General features: G+C 55.8%; 1 protein-coding gene across 2 annotated transcripts in view; it reads right to left on the reverse strand.

The window, feature by feature from the left end:
* The window catches only part of FBLN1 (fibulin 1), an 82,987-nt gene extending 67,889 nt beyond the window's left edge, over positions 1-15,098 (reverse strand). For both annotated transcript variants that reach the window (XM_057556532.1, XM_057556533.1), the window contains exons 1-2: positions 14,945-15,098; positions 107-209 (exon numbers count right to left, since the gene is read on the reverse strand). In XM_057556532.1, coding sequence (XP_057412515.1) covers positions 107-209; positions 14,945-15,023 — 182 coding nt within the window. In that variant the 5' untranslated portion in view covers positions 15,024-15,098. The remainder of the gene's footprint in view (positions 1-106; positions 210-14,944) is intronic.
* Between the last annotated feature and the right edge of the window lie 5,759 nt (positions 15,099-20,857).

The raw sequence follows: 20,857 nt of genomic DNA on the forward strand, positions 1-20,857 counted from the left end.
TGGGGGCCCAGCCTCTCCCGGGGGCCTGGCACCCACTGTCCCTTTCTCCCCTGCTTTTGTTTAGAAGAACACTATTCTGGTAGAACAGCAGCACTGGCAAACATACCTGCATTCCTTGGATTCCGAGGCGTATGGCAGTGAGCAGTCCCTGTGCTGAGTGGCCATTCGATGTCCGTCTGCACAGCAAGCCTCCATGGGGACGTCTGCGCCTGCCGTGCAGGGAAGAGAACGGGGTGACTGGCGACAGGTGACTCACCTCGGACCCCGCCCAAGGTCCCCTTAGACGGGCGGCCTCCCTCGGGTGGCCGAGAGCGCCCCCTCCCGGCCGCACCATCTGGACACCCCTTCCTTCGGTCTCCTCTACAGCATCAGGACGGGGCCGAAAGGGCCGCGGCACATCTGGTCCTTCAGTCACTCGACAAACGTGTACTGAAAACTCCGCTGAGTCGCGGGCTGGGAGCACACACTCCGCTCCTCCTAGAAAGGCCTGAAACCTTAACTACTACCTTCCAAATCCAATTCTGACGGGGCTGCAGCTCAGCACCGGGATCCCTGCCCCAGCCAGATGCCAAAACTGGGACGGGGACCTGCCCAGACGGGGTCCCTGCCTTCACAGTCCAGAGGGAAGAAAGACAGGTGTTACTGACCAAGGCACAGCCGAGTGGCCGTCCAGCCCAGCGGGTGGGTATCCAGGACGCAGCTGACCCCACTCCTATGGGGTCACAGATGGTTTGTCTCACTAAAAGTGAACAGTGCAGAATTGGGGAGGCCTAGAGGTGTCCCCCAAACTGGGACAACCAAGGAAGGCTTCTCTCGAGAGTGGGGAGCGAACACCAGGGAAGAGGTACAGCATGAGCAGAGCACAGGGGAGAGAACAGTCATGCGGGGCCTCAAATGCAACCAGCCGGCTCTGGGGAGAAGCAAAGAGCCAACGTTTCCGGGACCCGCTCTGTGTTCTCACTTCATCATCGGAGCCACTTGCTAGGAGAGCATCAGTCCTCACTGTACGGGTCGGGAAACTGAGGCCGGTGACGGTCTCGGCCCTTGATTTGTCACAAGGTTGCCTCTTTGCTCACAAAAGGGAAAGATGGAAGGCTCAGGTGGGTCCAGCAGCTGGGGCACCCACGCCCTCCAGCACCCAGCCCGGCGCTTGGCCCCACCCAGGCTGCTGCCCCGCTGGGCCCCTCGGCTCACAGGAAGGAGGGGACCCCACGGTTCCCCAAGGGAGGAGCAACCGGGTACCGAGGCGCCCCCAGCGTCAGTTCCACCCGCAGCCAGGAGGGGGCGTTAGTGGCAACAGCCTCTGCTCCGGGGCAGAAGGTCACCTCTCGGCAGGACATTCAAAATTGGGCTCTAAGAAACGCCACGGTTTCTCACGGCTGGCCTTCCCGCACCCCACGGGGTAAATCCCGCCGGGCTTGGCAGTGTTTCCTGGCACCAAGGGCCTTGGGTGTTCTGTTTGAGCTCATTATTCTTCCAAGGCCCGGCCCTCGGGGTGGCCCCAAAAGAGAGGGTCACTCCAGGGCTCAGCACGAGGCCGATGCGTCCAGAAACACCGGCTGTGACGGCTTGCCCGCGGCCACCTCGAGCACCTCTGCCGACAAACTGCGCCTGGAACACGGTGCCCTTGAGCTCTGGGCTCACCTCCGCGGAGACCCCGATGGGCGTGGTCCGTGCCTGGGTGAGGAGCCGAGGCTGGGCCGGGCATTTCTTGAACAAGGAGGAGGAAGGGCCTTGCCAGGTCCCCCGACGATGACAGCCTCAGCCCCACCCGCAGCCGGGGGAGCTCGGAGCGGAAGATATGCTGCCGCATCCGCGCTCTCTTGGGTTCCCCCAGGCTGGCAAGGGGGTCTGGTTAAGGATGACAGTCCACCCCCGAGCAAAGTCTGCCGGCCCACTGCCAACCGGCCGCTCGGCCCATCCCGACCTCAGCTGTCCCCCTCCACACTTCTCAACGATGCCATCTGGTGAACCTGGGGGGCACCATGGGCTGGGGCTCAGATATAATTGGCATCACCGGCTTCCCAGCACCAAACAGCGAGGTCCCTCATGAGGGAGAGCCTCTTGGTTACCGGGGTGACCCCCAGTGGTCCCACTCATTCATTCGTTCCTTCCTTCGTTCTTGCTCCAATTGATTCTAAGGGAAGCATTCACGAAACGCAGGACCTGACCTGTCACAGATAAAACATGGCCTGTGGTTCACCCCCAAGACGACTGTGACCCAGCCACGTGGCCTGACAGAGGCCGATGTCCCCTGTGCTATACCCCTCCACCCCGATCCCAGCCGGGCCCGCCTAGCTCTCCCGCCCACAGTCTCACCCCTCGTGGCTCTCACAGCCCCTCCGGTCCCGGCCCAACCCCCATCCAGTCTCTCCCCCGCTCCTGCAGCCCGCCCGCCCACCAGCCCGGCCTGGAGCAAACTCACAATTGACAACATCTGTCTGCCGCGCCCTCCCTCCCTCCCACCCACGCAGAGCTAGGCCTCCCTCTCCTGCTCAGCCCTCAGCCCACAGCCAGCCCTCAGCAGCTACAGGGGGGAGTAGGAGGAGTGTCCGCTTTGGAGCCGAACAGGCTTGGGCTCCAATCCCAGCTCCAGCGCCTTCTTGCTCTGTGACCCTAGGCAGGACAGTTCACCTCTCTAAGCCACAGCTTCCTGGACGGCAAAACGGGGCTCACAATACCTTCTGAAGGTGGCTGAGGAGATGGATAAAGCTTATAAAGTTCCGAGCACACAGGGAGCTCCAGTAAACAGTGGCCGGATTACACGTGGAAGGAACAAAGGGAATTTGCTTGCCGTTGCCCGTGAAGAATGGGGGAACCAAGGCCCCGTCTCGGGGTGCAGAATGGCCCAGGGATGAGTGGCGGCCCCTCGGCCTCCCTCAACTCTGAGAAAGGCAGGCACAGGTGAAGCTCAGACTCCTGGAGCTGGCTCAGTGGGGCGAGAACTTTGTGCCCAAGCTGTAGAAACATTTGGAAATGATTCCCACTGGGGAGCCTTGAGCACTTTGGACCTTATTCTCAGAAGGACAATGCAGTGTGACATCCTTCGCCCAATCCAGAAACGTGGAACATCCCCGGAATGCCCCAGGCAGCCATAAAGCTGGAACTCCCAGTGGCCGGGGTCAGCACACCCTCCTTGGGCAGGATGCGCCCCCGCCCCAGCCGGGGGGTTAGTTCCTGCTCTCCCAAGCCGAGGGGCCACGGGGCGCCCACGGCCAGGCTGGACGGTGACGCAGCAGAGGTCAGAGCAGACAGGACATCACCGTCCTCACTGCAACAGCTGGACACATGAGGATCCCCGCAGAGACAGCCCTTCCATTCAGCACCTCTCACCCCCTTAAATTCCTTTTTTATGCCACTGTGCCAGGCACAAGGCGTCACACTGTTGTATAGAAGTAGCATCGTCTCCAACCCACTCCCCGCTCTGTGGGCATCTACGTTACTTCCGATATTTCACTATGGGAACAAACAGCTCTGGGCTGAGCACCTTCATCTGTCAACCTTGTCTTCAGATTCTAACAATCCCAACTTGGCTATTCTATTGGAACCATGTTGAGTATGACGGTCTGGTTCTATGGGCCATTATTTATCTTTCCTTATGTCCTGTAGAACAATGGTTATATATGCAGCCTCGGGTTAAAATTACTTTGGGGAACTAACTTCCTTCTGGAGGGAAGGCTTTCTGATTGTTGTTTTTGGAAGCTGAATACCCAACATTGAAAGGAATCCTTCTTTTAATTTTTTTTTTATTGTTGATGACATTATACTAAGTGAAACCAGTCACAAAAGGGCAAACAAAAGGACTGTATGATGCCACTTATATGAGGTCCTGAGAACAGTCAAATCCATGGAGACAGAAAGTAGAATGGTGGGCGCCAGGGGCTGGGGGAGGGGGAGGGGGAGTTACTGTTTAATGTGGATGGAGTTTCCACTTGGGGAGATGAAAAGTTCTGGAGATGGATGGTGGTGATAGCTGCACAACAATGTGAATGTACTTAATGCCACTGAGCTGAACACTTAAAAAGAGCTGAAATGGTCAACTGTGTGTTATGCGTAGTTTTAAATTTTTTAATTGAAGTATAGTTGATTTACAATGTTGTGTTAATTTCTGCTGTACAGCAAAGTGATTCAGTTATACATATATATACACTCTTTTTTAATATATTCTTTTCCATTATGGTTTATCATAGGATATTGAATATAGTTCTCTGTGCTATACAGTAGGACCTTGTTGTGTATCCATTCTATATATAATAGCTCACATTGTTATGTATATTTTTTAAATGCAGTTTAAAAATTGAGCTTTTGTGTACCATTTTGTAGCACCCTTCATTAGGAAAGGAATTGTACGTTCTGCCGATTAAGTCACTTGCCATTTTCAATCGATGTTGTTTTCATGCACTAATCTGAACACCGGCAAAGAGGATTAATTTGGGAAACTGTATTTTACAACATCCTTGTATAGAAGTTTGGTAGAGAATGCAATGTTTTCCAAGGCAAGCTATGAGACCTCAAATGGGGATGGTGAAAATGTTAATTAGAAAGTAAATTGTGGGACTTTCCTGGTGGCGTAGCAGTTAAGAATCCGCCTGGGCTTCCCTGATGGCACAGTGGTTAAGAATCCGCCTGCCAGTGCAGGGCACATGGGTTTGAGCCCTGGCCCAGGAAGATCCCACATGCCGCGGAGCAACTAAGCCCGTGCGCCACAATTACTGAGCCTGAGCTCTAGAGCCCACGAGCCACAACTACTGAGCCCACATGCCACAACTACTGAAGCTTGCGCGCCTAGAGCCCGTGCTCCACAGCAAGAGAAACCACAACAATGAGAAGCCCACGCACTGCAATGAAGAGTAGCCCCTGCTCCCGCAACTAGAGAAAGCCCATGCGCAGCAACGAAGACCCAACGCAGCCAATAAATAAATAAATATTTTTTTAAAAAAGTAAATTGTAACTTTGCAACCAAAATAAAGATGATTTAAAAGTTTAAAAACAGAACAAAAATCCCCAGGGATCGTCTCTCCCCCATGCATCTGGGGCAGTGGCCAGCGGAGGGTGGGACAGGTGGAGGAGAGGCAGAAAGACCTAAAGTGCAGACTTGCTCTGGCTTTGACCTCCTGCATCACTGCGGACACCGCGGCTTGTTCATTGTACCTGGCGGGTCAGGTCGCCTCTCAGTTCTGCCCCATCACCAAACCGGGGGTGACCTGAAGCCCAAAGAGGCGTCTCTCTCCTGTCCCCACTTGTGGACATGTCCGTCAACGCCCACCCTCAGCCTGTGCATCCTGTCACACCCCAATGCGGCACCTTCTCAGTGCCGGTCCGCCACTCCCAGACTAGGTGGGGAGCGGCTGGGTCAAGTGATTATCACCTGGGAGTGTGACAAGTCCTTTGGCAGATGGGGCCACGGAGCAGAGGCCGCTCACTGCCCGAGCCCAGGGGAGATGGGAGGGAAGGCTTTCTGGAGGTGATGGGGAGGCCCCTCCTCCAGCATCACTTCCCCCAACCGCTCACAGCAGGAACTCTGCAACATCAATGGAAGGGGGAAGAGGGACGGGGGTTCCAGGCTGTGGCCCCAGTCTCTGGCACAGGGCACATGGCGGGGCTGCGCGGGGGGCAAGAAGAGAACCAAGGTGTCACCCCACCTGATGCCACACCTCACTGGTAGCAAGGGTTTCACAGCAGCTGACAGCATCAGACCAACCAGGCCCACCAGCAGACCCACTGGCAGCACCTCCCAAAGGGTGTAAAATTGAGGAAACCTCAGGCACAGACCCCGCCATGTCTGAGTGGCCCTCCTAAATCATGTCACGAAAGCAACCTGGAGCGACAAGGCCATCACTGTTTCTTCTGTCCCCAACCCCAGGGAGTGCTGTCACCTACCCCCACCCACCACGCGCTTACTGGTCACTCAACGCCCGTCCTTAACAGCCCGTAGGTGCTCTTAAGAGAGAAGTGGGGCTTCGGGCGAGTCTGGAATCTTCTCTCTCAGATCCTTTCCCTCTCTGAGAAGACACTTCAGCAGGGCACAGTTTTCATCTCTGGTCCCTGTTAATCTGACTAGATGAGATCCACAAAGACAAAATTCCTTGTCCTTCCAAAATCTGGGGCATTAAAATGCCCTCCATATATATAAATGCTGAGATACGAGATGGTGGTTGGTTAGCTCTCTATTTGGTTTTATTTTAATATCCTCATTTGGAAAAATAAAGAGTTGACGCCAGGCTCATGCCCCATCTGCTCCACGGCACTGCCTAAAGCTGCAGCAGAACGTTGGAGGGGGTCCCCATGGTGTCCAGGACCCGCAAGACTGGGAAGCCTGAGGTGCAATGAGATGCCAGCAGGGAATTCCAGCCCAAGAGAACCACACAAGACTCAGCCCACACCCCCAGCCCCTGCGGGGCCCCCCACCTCACGAGCCTGGGGAGCCAGCAGATGCCCCTCTTAGGACCCTTCCATGCGCCAGGCTCTGAGCTTGGGGCGAGGGATCCAGAGTCAGGACCCCGTTCTCAGGGAGATGACAAGCAACTGTCACCTGGTGTGTCCCAGTACTTCTGCACCATTCTGTATGACTGGGATGAGGACAGACCCATTTCCCCTCCTCAAGGCCCCATGACCCCCCCAGGAGGAAGCAGGGTGTGCTGAGTCTGCTCTTACGGCTCCAGGCCCTGTCCTCAGCACGAGAACGGCTGGTGCCCTCACACCCCCCGACACCAGCACCCGGCACAGAGAGACGGGGTCTCGGATAGAGCACCAGCTAAAAGGAGGCAGCAGGAGACAAGGACCAGAAGACACATCTCTGGGAAGGCGAGAAGAAGCAGCCTCTACACTGCTCCCTCCAGGCAGCTCACAGTGACATCCTGGATGAAGCCCAGCGGACATGTGGGCCGTCCTCCCCCTGCCCGCATCTCTACAGCATCCCCCCCTGCAGGACCCAACTCCCCTGGTTCTCCTCTCACCTCTCAGACCACGTATGCACACCTGTCAAGTGTCCCCTGCACCCGGCTTTTGGAAACTGAAGCTCTGCCAGGCTGGGTGGTCAAGGGTCCCTCCTCTCCTCCGGCTAGCTCGTTCACACCCACACCAGTACAAAGGTCCTTTCCTCCGGGAAGTCCTCCCTAACTGCACCCCCCAACACACACACGTGCACACATGCGAACACGGTGCAGACATGTTTCCTTTCTTTCATGGTTTCTTTGCTCCCTGAACTTCCCAGCAATTAGCACGAATAATTAACCGAGTATGTACTTGTGCCACGAGGGCTGGACAGGCGTCTCATTCTGCACCCTGCCCCACGGCCGGTCCAGAGCCAGCACACAGTAAATGTCCGTGAAGGAATGAACGGACGAATGATCTCATGTGATCCTAGCAACTCTAGGACACAGGGGACGGGAAGAGATGAAGCAAGTTGCCCAAGGCCATGGGACAAACACAGAGGCGGCACGAGAATCTGGCTGTGACTCTAAAGCTCACACCCACCCACCGTAAAACCGAAGGAGACAGTGGTTTCCCCCTGAAGCTGGACTTAAAAAACCGGAGACTTTTCAGTTAGAAAAGTGAGGCGGTTAGTTCAGTGTCCTGCTTAAGATTACAATGTGAGAGCCAAGCTGCCTGTGTTTGAATCCTGGTGCTGCCACTTCGCAGCTGTGTGTCCACAGGCGTGCTGCCTGGCCTCTCTGTGCCTGGGTGGGGTGGGTCTCACACCAATAATGGAAAATGGGGATAATGACAGGCGTGGCGCGATGGGTTTCAGAGAGCGGTCTCATGTCAAAACGAGTGGCGCACGTAGGTAAGGAAACTTCCGGTACATTTCACTCCAGCAGGCAACACAATCCAAAAGGAAAAATAGGTTCAAGAAAAATACTGGCTCAAAAAAAAAAAAAAAAGAAAGAAAGAAAAATACTAGCTCAGCCCATTAGCATAAAAACACTGATAGCTAGCATCTAAAAACCAGTCCTGGCCATGTCCCAGCTACCACCCATGGCTCTGGGGACTCCCCTGAGGGGGTGCCACTTTGCTGCTCCTCCCCCTCAAACTGCCTTGGGGGTCTCAGTGCCGTGGCCCCTTGTCCTCTCCCCCCACTGCCCCCACCTCCCTGGGTGGCCTCATCCAGCCTCCCCTATCGGCCGAGACTCCCACACTTCTGTCTGCAGCCTGGTCTCGCCCATGAGCCCAGGCTCCCCCGGGACGTCTAATAGGAAACGTAAGGTTTCCAAACAGGACTCTGATCCCCTCCCATGTCCGGCTTCTCCGCCTCAGTAATTAGCAGTCATCATGCATCCAGAGGCTGGAGCCAAAATAACTGGGCCAGGCTGAATTATTCCATCTCCCTCCCCCTCCACATCCAAGCCCTCAGCGAGTCCTGTCCACTCTACCTCCCAAACACCCTAGATCTGCCCACTTCCCTCCGGCCCGCAGATCCCTCCCCACCCCGTCCCCCAGCTTATTCCACCTCCATTCTGGTCTCCCTATAATCCATTCACCATGCAGCACAGAGGGACTTCGAGAAGTGTGAGTCAAGAATGTCACTCCCCTGCTGAAGATCCTCCAGCGCCTTCCCCGAGCATCTAGGAGAAAATCCACAGTCCACACCCTGATTTTTGAGGCCCTGCACGACTGCCCTGCCCCTCCCGCCTTGGCCACCCTCTTGGGCACCCCCCCCACTCCCCTCCCTTCACACCACCTCTCCGGTCCCTCTGGTACACCTGGTCCCACCTGGGGGCCTTTGTGCCGGCTGTCCCCTTTGCCCAAACGCTCTGCCCCAGGTCTTTTCACAGACGGCTCCTCGCCACTCACGTCTGAGCTCAAGTATCACTTGCTCTCACTCGCTCCCCCCCTCCCCCGACACCCACTTGAGAGCCACTCGTGTCCCACTGTCACAGTGTGTTACAGTCACTATGGTACGGATGCCCCTGATACTTTTTGTTAGTGCATCTGTTTCTGTGTTTACTCTTAGTGTGTGTCGTGGGTTCAACGGTGGCGCCTAGAAAGATGTGTCCATGTCCTGACCCCTGGAACCTGTGCATGTGACCTTATTTGGAATAAGAATCTTTGTAGATGGAATGAAGTATCTCAAGATGAGATCATCCTGGATTATCCAGGTGAGCCCTAAGTCCCAAGGAAGTGTCCTTAGAGATGCACAGAGGAGATGCAGGAGGGGGCCACGTGAAGATGGAGGCAGAGACTGAAGGGATGCAGCCTCAAGCCAAGGAGGGGTGCCCCAGAGCCGTGGAGGAAGGGAAGCCCTCGGACACCTTGATATCTGACTGCTGGCCTCCAGGACAGTGAGAGGGTTAAACTTCTGCTGTTTTAAGCCGCTAGGTTGCAGCAATTCAGCCCAGAGCCACAGGAAGCTCACGCAGTACACAAGCTCCAGGATGCAAGGACCTTATCTGGCCTGTGTCCCTGGGGCCTCTTCCACGACCTGACTCCTCAAAGAGCGTCTGCGGAATAAATGGATGCACAAGCTGACACACGACGGCTGCGCGACAAGCAGCTCCTCGGGGGCCACACCAGGCTCAAAGGAGAGACTTGGGAAGTGTCTGCTGAGTAAAACTGAAAACCAGCCTACAAATGACACCACTTTGCAGCTAAGTGACCTCAGACAAGCCACTTCCCCCTTCTGGGCCTCAGTTTCCTCACCTATGTAAAGGGAGTGGGTCGGCTGATCTTCGATTTCCGTATCCCGATAGACAAACCAGCCCTCCCCAAATTCTGCTCAAGTGCCCATCACAAAACCCGCCCTGGGCCCCACTGGACCCACGGCTGGTTCTTTGGTTCTCACACCTTTGATACAAACCATGAAGAGTAAGATCCCAGTGGATCCAGACCCCTGTCTCTTCTGGTATTCCCTCTGAGTGGCCTGAAGCTGGCCATGCACGTAACAGCACACATCACGAACCCTTCACTGGGGGAAAAGAAGGCTCTGGGCCCCTGGCCTCGGGAAGGAATAACCGGGCGCCCTTGCCCATTGGATCCCCCAGGAAGTTGGGGACAGAGCTGGGCGGGAACCTAGTTTCCAGACTCCTGGCCCCGGCCGTGTCGGCCCAGCGCTCTGACAAGTTTCCTTGGCAAGGCCGGCGGCGGTGTCCCCATGGATTAAGCAGGAACATGACTTAAACAACTTCCAGGGCTGTTCTCTTCAGAGGCCAGGCCTGCCCTGCTGTGTCCAGGACCCAAGATCAGCCAAGAGTACTCTCCTTTACAGAGGTGCCAGGAAAGGGGCGACTCTCTATCCTGAGGACGGTTCTGGACCGCTCCCAGCATCCTGAGGCCACAGCCAGCCAACCCCTGCAGGGGGATGAGCACTACAAGCTCTGGTTCTTTGGGGGGCTCCTCGGCGCCACTCCAGATGGCAGGGAGGAGGCCCTGACGCAGGCCATACCTGAGGGAGAGCTGCGACCAAGCCAGACCCCGGGCTGGACGGCCCAGCCAGCACAGGGCAGGCTCGTCCACAGATCTGAACCAAGACGGGTGCTGTCGTCTGGGGGGCCACCTCCCGTCAAGCCAGCTGCGAGCCCCTCCAGGGCCCAGGCTGTCGCTCCCACTTCTGTGGTCTCCCCCGTCACCCCCCATGGAAAATGCCTGTCCTTTCAAAGGAGTCCCTCGTACACACAGCACTCGTTTCTGGCGCTGAAGTGCCCGTCCAGCCGACTGGTTAGGAGCACGGGGTCCCGAGTCCTCTATTTACTACCACATCGTCCTGAGCAAGGACTGGTTGCCAGCACTGGATTTTAAACGCCCAAGATCACAGTGTTTTTACGCTAATGGGCTGAGCCAGTATTTTTCTTGAATCTATTCTTCCTTTTGGAGCCTGTCGCCCGCTAGAGTATATGCTCTGGGCCTTAGTTTACATGCCTGTAAAGTGGAAATAACAGTAGTACCTACTTCATGGGGCTGTCGAGAAGGACTAAGTTAGTGACTAAATGTAAAAGACTTCAATTATCATAATTTCCTAGGGCAGAAAGTTTTCATTCTGTTTTTAAGGAAACAGAGCAGAGAGCATGTGGGAGTCGGTCAAGCTCTCTCGAATCACTTTCAGGGCTGGGACAAGTCTCCTAACCCTGGTTAAGTGCTGACCCCCAGCAATGGGTGGGTGGGTGTAGGACCCTCCGGTCCCAGCCTCTCGTTATGACCAGCCTGGGGCTTAAAGGCAGTGACCAGTGGAAAGAGTGCTGGCCGCAAAGCACAGCCTCCGGTCCAGTCATGCCTGCTACGAGCTGGATGACTTGGGACAGATGCCTTGGCCTCAGCGCCACACCCTCTGAGCTCTGAGCTCCCCTCCAGGCTGAAGGGTCTCTGATCCCAGGAAAGTTGACATAATGGGTGCCCTCCCCCGCCCGTTTCGTTATCTGGCCACATTTGAGACCATTACAGGGAAACTGGAACCATATGAAGCCTGCAAAAGCATTATTAATGAAATTGTTATAATTTGATGTTTTGCAAAAGAAAAACCTCTTATTATGTAAAACATACTGGCAAAATACTCCCTATTAGAACTGTTTTCCTGCAAAGCTGCTCCACCCGCTGTGTCCACTGCTCAGAGCTCCACCTTCAGAGGAATGGGAGGGAGGTGTGTGCAGGGTGTTGGGGAAGGGGCTGCTGGAAAAGGTGCTAGGCACGGCGGTCTTCCCCAAGCATGAGGAGGACGCAGAACTCCTACAAGTCCCACGTTCTCTCTCACCTTCCGGACCTTTGTCCATGCTGTTCTCTCTGCCTGGGACACCCTCCCCACCCTCCTCCCAGCCCTCCTTCTGTTCCTTCACATCCCAGTTTGCATGCTGCTTCCTCCGGGAAGTCTTCCCTGACTCACTCCCAGTTGGAGTTGGTTTGTAGTTGTTCACTTTTCTGGATCTCCCAGGAGAGGTGCCCCATGGGCAGAAGGGCCAGGTCTCTCTTCCTCCTTGCCGCATCCCCAAGACCTAGAACAGTGTCTGGCACAGAGCTGGCCCTCAGCAGATATTTCGCGTACAGATGATTGAACGCCTAAGGCGGCCAGCTGAGGCCACTTTGCATGACCTTTACCAACATGGCTTTGGCACTCGACAGCTGCCGCAGGTTCTGTGGCCCTGTTGGGCCTCCTTCCCAGCTCCTGGCTGGGGAAATGCAGTTTTAGTAGTGCAATCTTGGGGAAAAGGATACTGTCCTATCCTACTCTAGGAAGGGAACATCACAAATAACAGATAATAATAATACAGCTACCACGACAGGCATCGTCCTATGTTCTCTCCCTCAATCCTCCAGCCAAACTAAAAAGTTGGTCTCTGTTATCTCCATTTTACAAATGAGAAAACCACCAGATCGGTCCGTGGTTCTTTCCTGAGGGATGACAGGCAAAGATGTTTGCAGTCCCACAAACGCTCCTGGCAGCCTGCTGGGTCCCAACGGTGAGTCACGCTCCCCCGCCACCATCAGAGGCGGCAAATGAGCCCAAGTTGGGAGTGGCCTTGGGCAGTGCCAGGAGGGGTCGTGACCCAGAGCTGGGGCTCCGCAGGAGAGGCCCTGGCACTGCACCCCCAGGGCACACTGTCACGCTCCAGCAGCCCCAGCAGCCTGCCCAGCCCCTGCCACCCAACTGGGAAACTTCTAGGAGCGGCAGCGGTGCCGCCACGTGTTTCCAAGCCAAGTCCTCTCTCCCCTTTGTTCTCCTCCCAGCGATGTTCTCTGTAATCAGTCAGGAAGGCTGCCCGGCTGGAGCCAGAGGCCAAGAAGTCTTGGAGAAAACACAACCGTCTTTCTCAACACCGTCCTTCTCTCTACTCCCGCCCACCCTGGCTCTCAGGAAAACCCAACTGGACAGATGGATACAGGACAGACCGGTGGTTCCAACTCTGCCCCCTGGCACAAAAGTCCAGCCCCCTTCTGCGGTTCCGTGGCCAGGTCACCAAATGGGTTTCAGCAGATTAGCCAAAAGGCTCACCATTGAGGCCTTTTCCATGATCACTTTTAAACTGCATGTTTCCTCTTGGACCCCGCAGCTGTACTGAGGGTGGGGACAGTGTCACCCTCGCCTTACAAGGCTTCAGGGAACCTTACAGCTTCTGAGTTTCCAGGCACAGAAAGGAACCAGGCAATTTTCTAACTCTCTCTCCCCAAACCATACTAAACTTGTTGAAACTCAAAAGAGGGACCTCCCAAAAGAGACAAAGGACCACAGCGCTCTCATCAGTGTGCAATTAAGGTTTCCTTTATACACTTCAAGTTAGGACCCTCTCTATGAAGAAGACGGTTGTAAACCATCAGTCAGGCTTCAGCCTAGCAAGTCTCGGTGCTCCTTCAAAGCTGGACACTGCCAGGCTGCAGGGGACCCTTCTCAAACAGTAGGCAGAAAAGAACAGCGATGGAGTATCTGGGGACTCGGGCTCAGGAAAGTTCAACTAAGCTTTCTCTCTGCGCCTCAGTTTCCTTGGGTGTAAAATACAGGAGGTTCCGGGGCCCCTTCCATTTCCAACAGGAGTCTTGTGTGGCCCCCCAGTCTAAGGCCCCTCTGGGCTTTCACTCCAGCCAGGGGTCACCAGAATTCCATTCTTTCCCTGCCTGCCTGACCAGCTCCTGCCCAAACACCATCTCCTCCAGGAAGCCTCCCGTAAGCCCCAGGGCCTGGGATGGCTCCTGCTGCCAATGCTGAGCCCTGCACCTCCCCGCCCCCCAACCATGAGATGTCCCCCCCAGACATGCCCAGGATGGAGCCGATGCCTGGAGCAGCCAGAGCTCCGTGAAGGTCTGCTGCAGGGAGCCACTGAGCCAAGAAACCTCTGCCCAGCTCTCCCCCCCCCGCCCCCCGTCAGCCTCTCCGGGAATCCCTGAATCCTGGCAAAGCATTAGCTGCGACCAGTGACCTTTGACAGAGGAGGAGGGTGGTCCCCAGAGAGTTTAAAAGAAACTCAACTAAGCCAGAGATAAAGAATCTGGGATGCCAAGGGTGGTCCGGGCTCTTATCTGGGTCTGGCCCCAGGAAGGCTGGCCTGGCTAATGACTGATGAGCCACGGGTCAGCAGAGAGGTCAGAGGTCATGGCTGTGATGGGCAGGGCCTTGTGGTCACCCCCGAGGAGCTAGGCCTTGAGGATTAAGGAAGAAAGGATGAGCCGGGTGCTTGCCATCCCAGCGCTGTCAGTCCCAGGGCTGGGAGCTCTGGGCCACGGGTCTGCTGGTGGAGACCCCCCTGGCAACCTTCTGCCACCAGGTGGCTGGGTTTGGAGGTGGCCTGTCCCCAGCCACAGCTGAGTTTGGAGCCTGGCAGAACCCCGTGTCTTGGGGTCCTCGGTGTCTCAGGTGGGCAGGTAGGGGTCTCCGCACACACAGCCATGGCCCTGAACACCTTCAGCCCACTCCCTTCCTCTCTGCTTTCTTCATATCCGCCTCCTACCCCATGACTGCTTTTGTCTCTTGGGCAAATTACCGTCCCCACTGCCCAGCAAGCTGGGTACCACAGCGCCTGCGCAGGGGTGGAGGTGGGGGCAGTGGGAACAGGTATGCCAGGGGCGCTCCAGGTGCAAGGAGCAGGCACGGGGTGGTGTAAGGTGTGTGGGGGGGGGGTCCTTGGCAACCACCAGCCAGCCTTCCTCTCCCCCAGCCCGCACCCTGGCCCCAGGGGGTGGGTGGGCGCTAGGGTGGGCAGCGTGGATGCGAGAGGGCCGGCAGGAGGATGTGTTTGGAGGGATCCGTCTGTCTTTAAAACAAATTCCCACGTCAGCGAGGTGATCGGGACCGAAGCCAGGAGACGGGTGGGGGGTTGGCGGGAGCGTCGCCGGGGCCTGGCGGCAGCGCAGCACAAACACCGCGAGGACCGCGGAGGGGCGCAGCGCCGGTCGACGCTTCCGGGCGCCGGCAGCTCCAAAAGTCGCACGGGGCGCGGGTCCGGGCGGTCGGGGTGTCGGGGAGTCACTAACGCGGGGGCCGTGGGTTCGGGGCGCTCCCTCCCCCCGCGGCGCGCCCCCGCGCCCCTACCTTGGGCCGCCAGCAGCGAGAGGCCGCCGAGCAGCAGCAGCGGCAGCGGGACCCGGCGCGACGGGGCGGCGCGCTCCATGGGCGGCGGGCGGCGAGCGGCGGGCGGACAAAGGCGCGGAGCGCGGGGCGCAGCTCTCGGCTCCGGGCGCGGCACGCGGGCAGCGCGGGCTCCAAGCTCCAGCCGAGCCTCCGCAGCCAACGCAGGGCCCCGGCCGCGCGGTTCAATTATCCCGCCCCGGAGGAGGGCGCGGCGGAGGCGGGGCCGCGGGGCGCCCGCTCCCCTCCCCCCTCGACCGCTCCCCGCCCGGGACCTCCGGGGCCCTCCCTCCTGGCACCCCAGGCCCGAGGGGCGCGCAGGCCCACGGCCGGGCTGGGAACAGGGACCCCAGACTTCCCCCCTGTTGGGGGCCGGGGAAGGGGGGCGCAGTCGGGCGGGAGGCACCCCCCCCTCACCCCTCAGCCCCCCTGCGCCAGTGAAACCCGATCCCCTCCCCCCGCATCGGCCGCAGGGGCGGGCTGGGTAGCAAAGGTTAGCTCCGCCCGACTCCGCCAAAAGGGAAGTCAGGCGGCGAGGGGTCCCCAGGGTCGGAGGCGCCTTCTGAGGGGGAATAAGGGTGGTGACCATTCGGGGGGCTCCCTGTGGGACCCGGCCCCCGAGTAATGCCCCGAACCCGCGGTCTGCGGGTTTCGCGCCTTCTCCAGCCCTGCGCACGGGTCGCCCGGGGCTCTGCAGGTCGGTGGCTAACTCCAGGTTGTCCCAGGCTGCGACCTGGCTCTGCCCTCAGGGGACCGCCAGTGGGGCGGGCAGCGGACAGACTCCACCAACATCCCAGCGTCCGTGGAGGGGGATGAACCCGGGAACCCAACCCCGGGGAGAGAGAGATTCTTTTTGCCAGAGAGGAAGCAGCCTTTGCGCTGGGCCTGTGTAGGAATTCATGGCTGCAACCAGTCGGTGGTTACTGAGGATGAATTAGTCTGTTGGGACCATAAATAGATTTATTTAAAAGAAGAAGAAAAACAAAAACAAAACGTGTGCGGGTGAAGATGGGGAGCAATGGGGTGAGACCCAGAGGAACACCATTAGCCAAGTGTAGGGGTCCCCTGACCCAGCAGTCCCACTCTGGGTTTACACCCAGCAGAAAGGCATACACGTGTCGTGCAGTGTGCACCAAGAGACAGAAAGTCCTGTACCAGAGTGTTCACTGCAGCACAGTTCATAACGGCTTCCAACAAGGAAGGCCCCAACCTCACCAGCAGCATAATGAAAACGCTGGGCAGTCAGGTTGGAGCACTACACAGCCCTGAAAAGTGAGAGCTCTACACCCCAGGCAGCTACAGGGAGGCTCTCAGACACGTGCCAGACACTGAAGAACGCTTCCTGCAGGATTCTGTTGTTATGAAGAACAGGAGCAAGTTAGAAGTCAGGAAAGTGATGACCCTGGGGATGGGTTAGGCACTGGAGGGGGTATGAGGCAGCTTTCTCTGGGCCAGTTAGGATGTTTTTTAAAATCTGTGTACTGGTTTCAAGGTTGGGTTCAGTGTGTGAAATTTTATGAAGCTGCTCACTTATGACATGTGCCCTTTTCTGAATGAATGATAGATTTAAAAATCAAAAACAGAAAGACAGGGCTTCCCTGGTGGCGCAGTGGTTAAGAATCCACCTGCCAATGCAGGGGACATGGGTTCGAGCCCTGGTCTGGGAAGATCCCACATGCTGCGGAGCAACTGAGCCCGCGAGCCACAACTACTGAAGCCTGCGCGCCTAGAGCCCGTGCTCCGCAACAAGAGAAGCCACTGCGATGAGAAGCCCGGGCACCGCAACTAGAGAAAGCCTGTGCGCCGCAACGAAGACCCAACGCAGCCAAAAAACAACAACAACAACAGAAAGACACAACACTCATCTCCCCACAGGTTACCTCCTAAGTTTGAGGTTTGCAAAGAGCCCAGAAAAGCTCATGAAAGGGGCCCGCTTGCGGGCCCGCTTGCTAATGGCTTCCCGGGTTAAGGAGGCTTCCCAGAAAAGGGACGTGGGACCGGCCCTTGAAAGATGAGCAGGAGAGGGAGAAGGGTTTCCTGGGCAGAGGGAGTAGCATCTGCAAAGTGTGGAGGCACCAGAGACCCTGGGCAGCTCAGGAAGATTATCCAGACCATTTTGACTGGACGATGTGGGTCCCTGAAGCCCACAGATGTGCTATGGTAAGGCCCTGAAGGCAGTTGGATAAAGGGTGAGTGGGGAGCTCTAAGCTGGAGGCAGATTGGAGACTCGTTAGTACTTTAATATTAATTTGATGTTTTTAAGCCACGGGAGAATCAGGGTGCCGTGGAAGGAGGTTAGAGAACCAGGGAAAGTGTAGTGTGTGTAGCAGATTATATGCTCTTATGTTATTTCATTAATACTCACAACAGCCCCAGGAGGCTTTAGTACCCCTAGTCTGCAGATGAGGAAACCAAGGCTCAGAAAGGTGAGGTCATTGGTCAAATTCTCATGACCAGTGATTGGCAGCTCTGGGATCTGAATCCAGGCCATATGACTCCCAATCCCGGGCTCATCTGTATCCAGGGTTCTGTTTTTCACCGAACATTATGGCATAAACATCCCCCCTCTTATTAGAAATCTACATTATTCATCCAGTGAGTGAATAGTATAAAAGTTGTACACACGTTTACTTAACCACTCTCCTATTATTGGACATTTAGATCATTTCAACGTTGGGGGTTATAAATCATGCTGCAGTGAAACCTGTGTGCTCTGGGCTCAGCTCCCCACAGGGATACACTAGAAGAGCAGATGCTACACCCAGGAATGGGCTAATTCACATCCCCAGAGAGAGACAGGAGCTGAGCCGTGGGTGTCTCCACCTCCTCTCCAGCACGAATATCTTTGTTTAATCTGGGCTATTTCCACAGTCAAAAGGACGGGTGTCTCGATGTTTCAATGTATGTCTTTAATCATCACAGAGGTTGAACATTTTTCATATTTGTATTTCACTTTCATAACTTTTATTCATTTATTTTTATAATAGCAGAATTGTTTATTCCAGTGAAAATCTAGAAAAAATGCAGTGTCCGACAATAGCTTATTTATGGTATGTATGATTGAATTCAACAATGTCAATAGTCAGTGATTCAACAGAATATTCTGCCATAGTTGAAAGGGCTAAATACAATGCTCTAGTAGAAATATGATCTTTGTGAACTAATATTATGTACAAAGAAAAAGGAAAACAAGATTGAGTGTGAATGTATAGATTCACACTGCAGTTATGACTCTGTAAAAGCTATAGTCATGCAGCTAAAGATCAAAAGGGAGCTAAATGAAAGTGGACGTTGTGTTTGACTAGTGAAAATGTTGTTATTTTTAATTTTTATTTTTTAGGATACAATTGAGACAGGGAGGAATAATTGTACCAGAAACCTGGAGTGATATAACTCCTGCACATAAACTTGACTCTGAGTTTCTTGGCAACCAAAGCAAAAATCAAATTATGATCACTTATGCAGTCCCTGTTTTCTGACCAAAGGAAATGTATCATTTTATCTGGAGAGACAAGTTTCTTTCTGGCATGAAATTCTAATCATTTTCTTTCTGGGTCTTGAGGTAAGAGTCAGGAAACTTGCTGAGCTGCACATTTGCCTGTAGTTTGTGGAAGATGGGATGGTCTTCAGAGAGGTTCCAAGGGGGGAATTAGGGACCAAGGGGGCCCCCCCACCACCTGGCCCCCAGTCCAGGACAAGATGACACACACCCCTCGGATTCTGCTCCAAGCAGGAAGTCATCCGTTATGTCCCGTTGTGACAGTCCAGCTTTCTCCCATCTCTGAGGAGCAGAACAAATGCTTGCCCTCCTCCCCATAACAAATAATTCTCCATTTTGTTTGAAAGATCATTGTTGGCACACGTGGACTGTTTTTCCCTAAGTCAGAAAGCAAATGTCTTTGACACTGCCCAGCCTCTGGAGGACAGGACCGCTATGGTTTCTCGCATGAGGTGCTGCTACCCAGCCGGCTGGTTTTCTCAGGGCAATGGCTGCCCTGGCCCCTGCCCACCGCTCCAGGCTCATCTTGGCCCTGCACCCCTCACGCCCTGGCGGCAGCCCCCTGGCCTTTGCATGGCTCCTAGAACACCCCAGCTCCTCCCCTCCCTTCCTGCCTCTCCGCTGGGCCAGCCCCATCCCGTCCTTCAGGTCTCAGCCAAGATGCCACCCCCTTCATGACACCTCTCCCTTTCATACTCCTTTCTTTCTTTGTTAAAGTGTTGGTTTTCTCTCCACCCACTAACCCACTAGCTCCCTGAGGGCAAGGACTGTGTCTGCACACCTTGGGTGCTCAATAAATCCTGTCGAGGGACTTCCCTGGCGGTCCGGTGGTTAAGACCCCGCGCTTCCACTGCAGGGGGCGAGGGTTCGATCCCTGGCTGGGGAACTAAGATCCTGCATGCCGCAGGGCAGAGCCAAAAAACAAATCCTGTCTAGTGTGTGAATGGAGAAGCGGCCTTTCCAGCAGCTGGCAGTGCAGCACGGAGAGCAAGCAGGGCTTTGAGTCAGAGCCACGCCCAGCATCACAACCTCCACTGAGATGGGCATCCTCTTCCCCACGTGACGGCTGGGGAGACTGTGGCTCAGGGGCGTGGCAGAGCTGGCGCCCAGTGTGGCCCCAGACGCTGCCTTCTGCCAGCCTGGGAACTGGCCCAGGGCTGCCATCCAAGCACCTCCGCTCCTGAGCCCATTCACCGCCCCCTCTGGGTCCCTTCTCCACTCCACTAGCGTCTTTCCTCATGCGGAAGGTATTCCTCAGATGCGCAATTGTGTGACTAGGGGGATGAGCGCAAAAAGTCCCAACCCTTCAAGTGGGCTCCCAAAATGAGAGCTTCCAAATTGTGCCAAGTACACAAGCTGTGGAGAAGCCCTGGGCTCTCCCGGGCCTCCCACAGACACCTCTCTCTCCTGACTCTTACACCTCGAACCTGTGCCCCCCATGCAGCATGGCAGCCCCCGTCGCCAGGGCCGCCAGCGCCCGGGAAGTGACTGGAAGTCCCTGCCTGGGCCCGTCTCATTCGTCCACCTCCCCGCTGACGGCGAAGGATGTAGTTCCCATCTGTCCCGCACCTTCGCAAGTCTCCGCCTTTGACCCCATTTCACTCTGCATGAACCCTCTTTCACAGCAGGGGGGGGGGCAGGACCATAGAGGAAACTGCCAGCCTCATGTGGGCCAGCAGCAGGGCCAGAATGCTCCCAGGCATGTCTGGGTCCTGAGCCCACGCATTCATCACCAGCCCACAGTGCCCACCAGCACAGTGGCAGGTGGTTGGTGAGTGAGTGTCCTGGGCTGAATTGAGTCCCCCGCAAAAGTCACAAGTCCTAACCCCCCGTACTTCAGAATGTGACTGTATTTGGAGACCAGGCCATTGAAGAGGGGATCACATTAAATGAGGTCATTAGAGTGGTCCCCCATCCAGTAGGACTGGGGTCCTTAGAAGAAGAGGAGGTGAAGACACAGACACACACAGAGGAAAGACCATGTGAGGACATGGGGTGAGGAGAGCCGTCTACACGCCAAAGAGAGAAACCTCAGAAGGGACCAGCTCTACCAACACCTGGATCTCGAACTTCTGGCTTCCAGAAATGTGAGGAAATACCTTTCTATCGTTTAAGTCCCCCGATCTGTGGTACTTTGTTATACGGCACTAGCAGGCTGATACAGTTAGAGAGGGGTTTGGAAGAGGTATTCCGTGTCTGTGGTAGGGGACTCTGTAAATAGGCGTTGGGACCAGGGAAGGAAGCAGGTGGGGGCACAACAAGGTCCGAGGGACTTTTATTACCTCAGCTGTCCTGGAACTCTCCGTAGATCAGAAGAAGAATTATCAGGGCAAATTCAAATAAAAACTGCCATCGTTTAATTTTCTGTGAAAACATAG

Source organism: Balaenoptera acutorostrata, chromosome 11 (assembly GCF_949987535.1).
Source record: "Balaenoptera acutorostrata chromosome 11, mBalAcu1.1, whole genome shotgun sequence".
In the NCBI taxonomy this organism is placed as follows: domain Eukaryota; kingdom Metazoa; phylum Chordata; class Mammalia; order Artiodactyla; family Balaenopteridae; genus Balaenoptera; species Balaenoptera acutorostrata.